Source organism: Helianthus annuus, chromosome 17, assembly GCF_002127325.2.
Source record: "Helianthus annuus cultivar XRQ/B chromosome 17, HanXRQr2.0-SUNRISE, whole genome shotgun sequence".
In the NCBI taxonomy this organism is placed as follows: Eukaryota; Viridiplantae; Streptophyta; class Magnoliopsida; order Asterales; family Asteraceae; genus Helianthus; species Helianthus annuus.
The window spans coordinates 160,802,572-160,813,064 of record NC_035449.2 but is presented as its reverse complement, the minus strand read 5'-3'; the positions used below and the strand labels follow the sequence as shown (position 1 = coordinate 160,813,064).

The 10,493-nt window shown below is 35.3% G+C and overlaps 1 protein-coding gene across 1 annotated transcript; it reads left to right on the top strand.

Moving 5' to 3' along the window:
- Positions 1–9,027: 9,027 nt before the first annotated feature.
- On the top strand, positions 9,028–9,873 carry LOC110921112 (ferredoxin-thioredoxin reductase, variable chain). The gene has a single exon (XM_022165382.2). The coding sequence runs from the start codon at positions 9,211–9,213 to the stop codon at positions 9,709–9,711; it is 501 nt and encodes a 166-aa protein (XP_022021074.1). The 5' UTR covers positions 9,028–9,210; the 3' UTR covers positions 9,712–9,873.
- The last annotated feature ends 620 nt before the right edge of the window (positions 9,874–10,493 follow it).

The following is a 10,493-nucleotide window of genomic DNA, read 5'->3' as shown; positions in this document are numbered from 1 at the left end:
TCAAATTATTTTTTCAATTTCCAACTCGACTCGGGTTTGACTTATTTATTATCTTTCAATTATCTTAATTATATACATTTATAACTATACCTATTTTTGTAATCATAAATCTATTTATATAATATGTATTTATATTCATGATAATCATATATAATTATAGGGTAGAGTTTTGTTACAAAAGGGTGTTTTGTAAGAAAGCTAAGAAGTAATATCGACTATTAGATTGTAATTTTAAAAGGATATAATTATAGGGTAGAGTTTTGTTACAAAAGGGTGTTTTTTTAAGAAAGCTAAGAAATAATGTCGACTATTAGATTGTAATTTTAAAAGGATGAAATTGATTAGTGGCATTTTTTTTGTAAACTATGTTTTATTTTTGATTACTTACTTGATAGAATAGGGGTAAAAATGTAATTTCGACGTGTCTTAAATTTAGAAACACACATGCGATACACATGCCAGTTTTGTTAAAATGTATGGGTCGAACCACTAACAATGATTTCGGGAAACGGCAAACCAAACCGAGCAGGATGGCCGGCTTTACTGATTTTGAAATATAAATATAAAGGTTAAACGTCGAATCGATTCAAACGGCTTATTCCAAGTTCTAAACTGTTATGAACCCTTAAACTATCAAACCGCTAAGTCGAACATTTGGATCTCCAACCAAACAGCTTGCATTGGTTTGGATAATTTAATCGGTTTCAACAGTTTTTTTTTTTTTTTTTGAAAAGGAAAATTTTATAAACACAGCCGGCCTGACTCAAAAAAGCAGGACCGCGCTACCCAAGATTACAACATGTATAAAGGGGACTTACCACATTCGACCCAATCTAGATCTTTAAACTTTGACCTATTCTTAAACCAAAAAAAAACTATAATTTTTAACCATATTGACAATCTCCAGCCCATCACCTTTACCGCTCCTAAAAAACTTCTCGTTCCGAGCCTTCCAAATGAACCAACAAGTTGCAATAATAATACCACGAATGATATCCTTACCGGTGGCACCTCCATCCGAGCAATAATTTAGAAATAGATATTTTTGGATTCAAAAAATCAAACCATTAAGTTAGCAACAAATCAGTACTCAAGCTAAACATGAAATAGTGAATGTTTATACTGCATGTAAGCAATTTATAATCAAGCATAAGTGCATAACAATAAGAGTAAATTACAGAAATCGTCATTTATGTTGACACTAGATTACAAAGTGTGTCATTTGTTTTCAAAAAGTATAAAAAACATACTTGATGTTTCCAAATTACTGCACGTTATGTCCTTTAACCCTAACTCAATTAGTTTTTATGACAGGATAGATTGGTAATTTAATTAATTTATTTAAAATCTATTTAATAAATAAAACAAAAATAGAATTATAAAATATTAAAACTATATAAATAAAAAGATAAATCAGTCTCTCTCTCTTAACTCTTTGGTTCTTTGTTCACACCATAAACCACCACCACCCACCCTACCACCACTACCACCTACCCCCACCCACCATCATCGCCTTCCCCACAAACACCAGCACCTTCCCCCACCGACCATCACCACCTTCCCCCAAAACCACCACAGCACCGAGGAATGACCATATCTGAAGGTATGCTGCCTGAGAATTGATTGCTTGCAAGGAATAAGAACTTGAAACTTTCCATATGAGAGATTTCGACCGGCAATAAACTGTACAAATTGTTGTAACTCAAGTCAAGAGTTTAAACATTCTGCAACCGGAGTATCCCTGATGACAGTAACCTGCTGGTGTAATCGTTCGAATGCAGAAGTAGAGTCCTCACTTGTGTGAGTCGTCCGAAAATCTCCGGTATATCACCCCATATGGTTTCGGCTTAGATCCAAGAGCTTCAAGTTTTTCAAATCAAGTAACGAATGGAGAAGTTCGTTCGTAAGTGAGTTGTTGCCTAAAAACTACTTTTGAAGATTCGGAATCGATCCAAGTTCCCTGGGTATTTTGCCGAAAAAAAGTTTCCCCACAGGTTTAAGGTTGTTAAGTTCTTGCAGTTCAAAATCTCCTTCGGGATTTCTCCGGTGAGTTCGTTTTCCGACAGGTCTAGCATCTCTAAGAACATACCGATTTGTGGTGGTTTTGGGGGAAAGCGGTGATGGTCGGTGGGGGAAGGTGCTGGTGGTTGTAGGGGAAGGCGGTGATGGCGGTGGGGGTAGTTGGTGGTGGTGGTAGGTGGTAGTGGTGGTGGTAGGGTGGGTGGCGGTTTATGGTGTGAACAAAGAACCAAAGAGAGAGAGAGAGAGAGTTAAGAGAGAGAGACTCATTTATCTTTATATATATAGTTTTAACTAAGGTTATAGCCCGCGTGTATACGCGGTTTAACAAATGAATATTTAACGTATATTTCAAATACAAACCTACTATGGAAAGCGACGGTATCGCAACACAAACGAAAATAAAAAGTTTCTTCATAGAAATTTGAATGGAGTTAATTTTTGGGATAAAAGTTTACCTCTCGACCATCTCTACAACAATCCAATGAAGACCAACAGATGTGATTATATTGTTCTTAATAGCAAAACAACACAAAATCCAATGTAGCGCAAGATTTTAAGAAAGCTATTTTCACCAACAATTGAAACCATTGTTAAGTTACTAATATTAACTTTAGTCTGTTCTAAGCTTGCCAAATTTCTTGAAATTATTTAAACCTGCAAAAGTCAATGACATGTGTGAGATCTCAAGAATTAATATTATTTTACAATGGTTAAAAAGGCCATATTATTTTCTTGTTCAAAAGAAGTAGGTTCTTGGTTTGACCACCTAATTAGAATTAGGTTCTTGCACGACTTAATTAGAAATATATGCAAGTAAAATAAAAAAAAACGAATCAAGCTAGCTCGAGCGTAAAAAAAATAAGTCATGAGAATCGAGGTCTTTGCGCGACTTTTATAAATATACGCAAGTAAAATAATAAACAGAAAAATAACTGAATCAAGCATCTTGTTTTTTAAATGCGTGATGCGCTCGGATGCGTTTTGATCCCAAAAGCCAATGCGCAATGCGTGACATGACCACCTGTTATTTTTTAAAAGAAAGCCCCTTTATGGTGTCATACACATGTAAAGGGTCACCACTAAGCGCATCCCACATGTTTTACGGTGGGGGTAGTTGGTGGTGGTGGTAGGTGGTAGGGTGGGTGGCGGTTTATGGTGTGAACAAAGAACCAAAGAGAGAGAGAGAGAGTTAAGAGAGAGAGACTCATTTATCTTTATATATATAGTTTTAATATTTATAATTTTGTTTCTGGTTTATTTATTAAATAGATTTTAACTAATTGAGTAAAATTATCAATCTACCCTGATTTAACAATAAAAACTAATTGAGTTAGGGTTAAAGGACATAGCATACACTGATTTGCAAACATCAAGTACGTTTTTTGTACTTTTTAAAAATAGAGGATACACTTTGCAATCTAGTATTAACGTAAAGGATAATTTTTGTAATTTACTCTAACAATAATAGAAATTACAACCAAACAATTTTATTAACCCAGCAACAATCACATCCATATTACTATATAAACATAGCTCATATTCATGAAATCTTAAAAAAAATCAATATCTCTTTCTTTTGTTAAAAGCATGAAACTAACTCACCAAAGACGAAAATGATTCATTTGATATTATGGATGACTGGTTACGTAGTGACCGTTTCGTTTTTTAGCAAAATTCATCAAAAAAAGAAAATTTAGGGCTTGTTTGGCTAAGCTTATTTAACTCAAAAAGGATTTTTTTTGTTAAAAGAACTTATTGACTTATGACTTTTTGAAAATGAGTTTTTAAAAAAAGTGTTTGTATTAACTTATGGGGTGAGAAAGCCAATAAGTCAATAAATTGTTTTTTAAAAAGTGTTTGGCTTAACTTATTCATGTAAAATGACTAAAAAGGGTGGGAAAAGCCAATAAATCATAAGCAGCTTCAAAAAATCACTTCTTACTAACTTTTCCTCTCTATATAAAAAGTCATTTTAAAAAGTGATTATGAGTTTGACAAACACTTTTTTCTCCTTATTAACTTTTTGTAAAAGTTAATAAATTATAAGGAGTTGTTGGAAACCTTAGCCAAACACCCCCTTTTAACAATAATAAGTTTGTAGCAATACTACACAATAAAATCAACTAATCTTAGAAAAATAATTAAAAATCATAAAAAGGTTGAAATTTGGGATGGGCGAACTTTGGTCTTACCCAACCAGACTACCGGTCGGTCCAACTCTTAGGTCTATAACAAGGTGAAACCAGGAGAAAACCAAACAAAAGCAATGTGATTCTATTCAACGGGTTAAGAGTCGACCCATTATCACATTGTATACAATCTTAAAGGACAAGTTCGGTGGATTTTTCATCGGCTTTGCCTTTCAGCCCCTGTACTTTAACGATATTACAATTTTAGCCCTTTGATTTTGGTACCTTTAAAGTTTCATAAAATGACAAATTTAGTTCCAAAACCACAACCTCCTCTTTCAAACTTTGCCAGCACCAACCCTCTACTTTGGTTTTCCACCATCACCCCCTTAACTCTTACAAAGTTACGCCACCAACCCTCTTCTTTTATATTTCCACCAACACCTCTCATCTTTTACACATTTTTGCCACCATCCCTACACTTTTACACTGTCTTTTTTAGACTTTGCTTTTTTACCCCTTGCACTATTACTCCATTTTTACACCCGCCCAACTTTAAAAAAATTGCAATTATAACCTCTAGACTACAACTCCTGCTTTTCCAAATGTCAATGCATTGTGTTTTACGAAATGTTTTAGGCATTGTGTTTTACACTTTGTGTCTACCTTTGTATTTTACACTTTTTTTATAATTGTCTTTTACGCACTATGTTTTACGAATCGTGTTTTGTCTTACTATATGTTTCCACCCGTCGCGCGCCGCTACAACTCGAGGCGGCAAAATACTAGTAATCTATTATTGGCGAAGTGAAATTCTTATGTTCAGCGGCAACTCTGGTTTAAATCAAAATTAAGAGTAAATTGCCATTTTAGTCCCAGAGTTTTGTCCAAATTTGTCATTTTAATCCAAATAGTTTTTTTTTTTTTTGCCTCTGGGTCCCTGACTTTTCTCTTTTGTTGTCATTTTGATCACATACACTAACTCCATCCAAAAACTCCATCTTTAACCAGGGGTATTTTGGAGATTTTCATTTTAAATGTTTTCAATTGCCATTTTGATCCAATTCCAAAAAATCAAAAAATTCCAAAAAATCAAAAAAATTCCAAAAAATTCTAAAAAATAATAAAAATTCTAAAAGAATACAAAAAATCCGTTTCGGCGCGAACCGTTTCGAACCCGAATCGTTTCGAGCTGAACCGTTTCGACGCGAACCATTTCGACCCGTACCGTTTCGACCCTAACCGTTTCGAGCTGAGTCGTTTCGACACGAACCGTTTCAACCCGTACCGTTTCGACCCGAACCGTTTCAAGCTGAACCGTTTCGACGCGAACCGTTTTGACCAGTACCGTTTCGAGCTGAACCATTTCGACGCGAACCGTTTCGAGCTGAACCGTTTCGAACTGAACCGTTTCGAGCCGAACCATTTCAAGCTGAACCGTTTCGAACCGAACCGTTTCTAGCTGAACCGTTTCTAGCTAAACCGTTTCGAACCGAACCGTTTCGACTCGAACCGTTCCGACCCGTACCGTTTCGAGCTGAACCGTTTCGAGCCGAACCGTTTCGAGCTGAACCGTTTCGAACCGAACCGTTTCTAGCTTAACCGTTTCGAACCAAACCGTTTCGAGCTGAACCGTTTCGACGGTACAGGTTCAGCTCGAAACGGTTCGGGTTCGAAACGGTTCGCGCCGAAATGGATTTTTTGGATTTTTTAGAATTTTTTAGAATTTTTATGATTTTTTAGAATTTTTATTATTTTTTAGACTTTTTTGGAATTCTTTTGATTTTTTGGAACGGTTCAGCTCGAAACGGTTCAGCTTGAAACGGTTCGGTTCAAAACGGTACGGGTCGAAACGGTTCAGCTCGAAACGGTTCGGGTTCAAAACGGTTCAACTAGAAACGGTTCGGTTCGAAACGGTTCAGCTCAAAACGGTTCGGCTCGAAAGGTTCGCGTCGAAACAGCTCAGCTCGAAACGGTTCAACTCGAAACGGCTCAGCTCGAAACGGCTCAGCTCGAAACGGTTTGGGTTCGAAACGGTTCGCGCCAAAACGGATTTTTTGTATTTTTTTAGAATTTTTATGATTTTTTAGAATTTTTATTATTTTTTAGAATTTTTTGGAATTTTTTTGATTTTTTGAAATTTTTTTGGTTTTTTGGAATTGGATCAAAATGGCAATTGAAAACATTTAAAATGAAAATCCCCAAAATACCCCTGGTTAAAGATGGAGTTTTTGGATGGAGTTAGTGTATGTGATCAAAATGGCAACAAAAGGGAAAAGTCAGGGACCCAGAGGCAAAAAAAACTTATTTGGACTAAAATGGCAAATTTAGACAAAACTCAAATGGCAATTTACTCCAAAATTAAACATTTAAATAAAACAAGTGGTTGGGCTGAGATGATGGGCTGTACATACTTTCAGCTGTTGGGCTGAAATGAATTGATTATGGGTTTCTAAGAGATTCGGCATGCAATATTTGAATGATCAAGGGCTCCAGTAGTTCAGTGTAAACTCATAAAATGATAAGTCAAAACCGAAGTCATGATTGGTACACACGTAACACACACATAAGTTAATGTGTTAGTTTTAGGGACTGTTTGACAACTTCTGAATGGTTAAGTGTTGAATGAATAAGAGGTCTGAATCATTAAGTGCTGAATCGGTAAGAGGTCTGACCTACTAAGAGCTAGTATAATGCTTAACCATTTAGAGGCAAATGTCTGACCAATTCAGATTAGAGGTCTTAACCATTCAGATTCAGTATAATGCTTAACCATTCAGAGGCAAATGTCTGAACCATTCAGACATTTGCTTGCGAAACAAACAGTCTGAACCATTAAGTGTTGAACCATTAACTTGTCTGAACCATTAAAAGACTTATTAAGAGGTAAACAAACAGCCCCTTAATTTGTTTTGGTAGTTTATAGTATATTTTAAGTTGATTTCTAGATTAATTTCAATATTTTACAAAGACAACCCATAAAACATATAAAATTCAACTAATAAATTTTGGATGTTAGAACATTTACATTGGAACCTTTATAATTTATCATTTATAGTATAGAGGAAAAAAAATGAAGAACGCAACTAAAATACTACTAAATGGATTCTCTATAATAGAGAATAATATTTTATAGAAAACTAAAGTACACTTTTATATTTAGAGAATTATATAGTACATCTCTAAATTTTTTGAGTGCATAAGAAAGAGAAAAAAATAATAAAATAAGCGTTTGGGCATATGATAAAGATAGAGATAGAGAGTTGGATGTGAGAAGTTTTTAAAAAATAAACAAATTTTAAAGAAAAAAATGTTTTTTTTGGTTAAATATATAGATGAAGATGGAGACTCAAATGTTACAACTTTATTTTAATAGCCAATAAATATATTTTTTTAACAGCCAATAGAATCAATTAGGGGTGGCAATCGTGCCGGGTTGATGGGTTGGCGGGTTGATGGGTTACGGGTTGGCGGGTTGGTGGATTGAAATGCTCAACCCGAACCCGATCCATATTATTATTCGGGTCAAAGATTTCAACCCTAACCCGACCCATATTAATTCTGGTCAACCCGAACCCGACTCGTTTAACCCATATTTTTAAACGAGTGATATAAGTTGACGATTTATAAACGAGTTGTTCGGTTTTAAGCGGGTTATCGATAACATGTTTAATGATGAGTATGGGTATGATAAATAAATAATATAATGTGTCAAAATTAACATTATTATAACTAACCATGTAAATTAGAAACCGAAAAAACAAAAACAAAAATATAAAAGATTTTTTATCTAAATAGTTAAACGGTTAATGGGTCAACCCGTTTTTATAGGGGTCAACCCGAACCCGACCCATTTTTAATACGGGTCAACTCGAACCCGACCCATTTTTTTAAACGGGTCGTGTTAGTCGACCCAAACCTGTTTTTTTTTTCGTGTCGGGTTAACGGGTCGTGTCAAGAATTGCCGCCCCTAGAATCAATCACAAGCACTCTTGGGGCACTTACTGGACCAAACGGAGTACTCTGAGAGTAACCCGGATCCACCACCAATTCTGAGGAAAACCCGTTAACCCACCCGCCCGTAGACACGACGATGAAATTACCCAATAAATATTACATTAGTAAAGTATGGAATAGGTAAGATACAGACGAACCTTATATTTATTCGTAAGATTGTAAAAACTGCTTTTAGAGATATCTCAAATTTAAATTAAAGAGTAGACAAACAAACAAATTTACATGTAGTGTTTAAGGTAAAAACTGTTTTTAGGGGCTGTTTGGTAGCCTCTGAATGGTCATTAAGATGTTACCTCTTAATGGAATCATTAAGAATTTTACCAATGAGAAGGTAGAAGAATGTGACATGTGATGATTTACCATTCAGAGGTTAACTCATAACCATTCAGACTTGAGGTTACCTCTTATTCAATCAGAGGTTTTAAATCATTAAAAAGTAGCATCTGAATGGTCATTAATAGGTTACCAAACAGCCCCTAAGAGATCTCAAATTTAAGAGTAGACAAACAAACAAATTTACATGTAGTGTTGATACTTGAATACATAAATAAAGGGCTAGATTCATTTCTAAACAACCTAATTTTAGTGATCTAATCCTAACTTTTTATTATCAATACATAAGTGTAAATCAATGACCATGATTTGATGATAAAAAATACATTAGTGTATTTTACAATTTGATGATTTAAATCAATTTAATTCAGTTCATAAATTCACTAGTGTTCACCCTATAACCTCATCCAATAAATAAATATACAAAATATAAATTAAAATCTTATCTCAAAATACATATCATTATCAAAAAAAAAATCTTAACATCATATTTTCTCTTCCAAGGGCTTGTGGATAACTCGAATAAAAATGAGGCGACAAATAGCAACCAACGTGTCAATCAGAAAATATCCCAAACTTTCCCCTTTATTTCATCATATCATATCCATATAATTTCTTCAGATCTCACTTTCACCTTTCACTCACATCCTCCTGCCCTAATCCTACTGTCACCATCTTAATCCACCACCACCCAATCGGAAACTCAACCATGACATTTCCGGCGACAATCGCCGCCGCTACGCCGCTCAACCTCTCCTCCGTCAACACTCGCGTAACTCCTACGCTACCATGCGCCTGTTCTTGCGATTCATCGTCCCTTTTCACCGTCAAAAACCTCATCAAGCGGAGATCTGATCGGAGATTGAATCGGATTTCTCCGGTCAAATCAGCGGCATCGGATTCAACGGCGATTGCTGACAATCCAATTGTTGCATCTACATCTGAAGAGGATGAAATTCAGGCGAAAGTTGGAGCTAGGGTTAGGGTTACGGTGCCGTTGAAGGTTTATCATGTGCCGAAAGTACCGGAAGTTGATTTGAACGGGATGGAAGGTAAACTGAAGGAATACGTCGCCGTTTGGAAAGGTAAACATATTTCTGCTAATTTTCCCTATAAGATTGAGTTTTTTGAGAAGCTTGAAGGCCGCGGTGATGCTCCGGTGAAGTTCTTCGCGCATCTTAAGGAAGATGAGTTTGAATTTCTTGACTGATTTATGATTTTTGATTGAATATCTATTTGATATTTGATTATATATGTTCATACAGTATCCAATATACTAATATTATTAGTATAATAACTGGTTATCTTATAGTTGTATAATGTTTTTGCTTCTGGTGATATTATGATTGTATATACTTGCAGATTTTCTCCATTGTTGTTGTTTGTCAGTGTTTTTATTGATTTTGGTATAGTTTTTGAGTTTTGATAGGTTTGTATGAGCTCTCACATAACAGGTGCTAGATTGATAGCAAGTACATAGATTATGCCTGTGTGTTAGGTTGCATCAAGAAACTGAAACCTCGAAATGAATATGTAGACGGCTATCCTGAAGATTTCCTGTTTGTGCTGTTACTGCTACACAGTCTATTATCCACCATACTGAAAACCTGACGCCTTTAGTCATTTGCGTGCACAATTTAGGTTGTTATAAGATATGCATTTGGTCACTAGAAGTTCGCTAGTCATCTTCTATCATTCGTTATCAACCTGTCCGTCCGGCTGTCCCTTCACTTGCTAATCATGTTATTTAGATTTCTTGATCCGTTCTCAGAAATGAGTGATTAAAGGCCATTCAATACAGAATCAGTTTTAGGTTGTAACAAACGTTACAAACTGCAAGAACTCTATAAGCAATGTACATATTGCTTTATGTAACCGCACAACGGCCTCTATTTCCCACTCCTACTATATATGGCAAGCACTATATACAAATGGTTTTGCATTCTTACAGTTTTATAACTCAAAATTGGTTCTGTAATGAGCATTGATCTC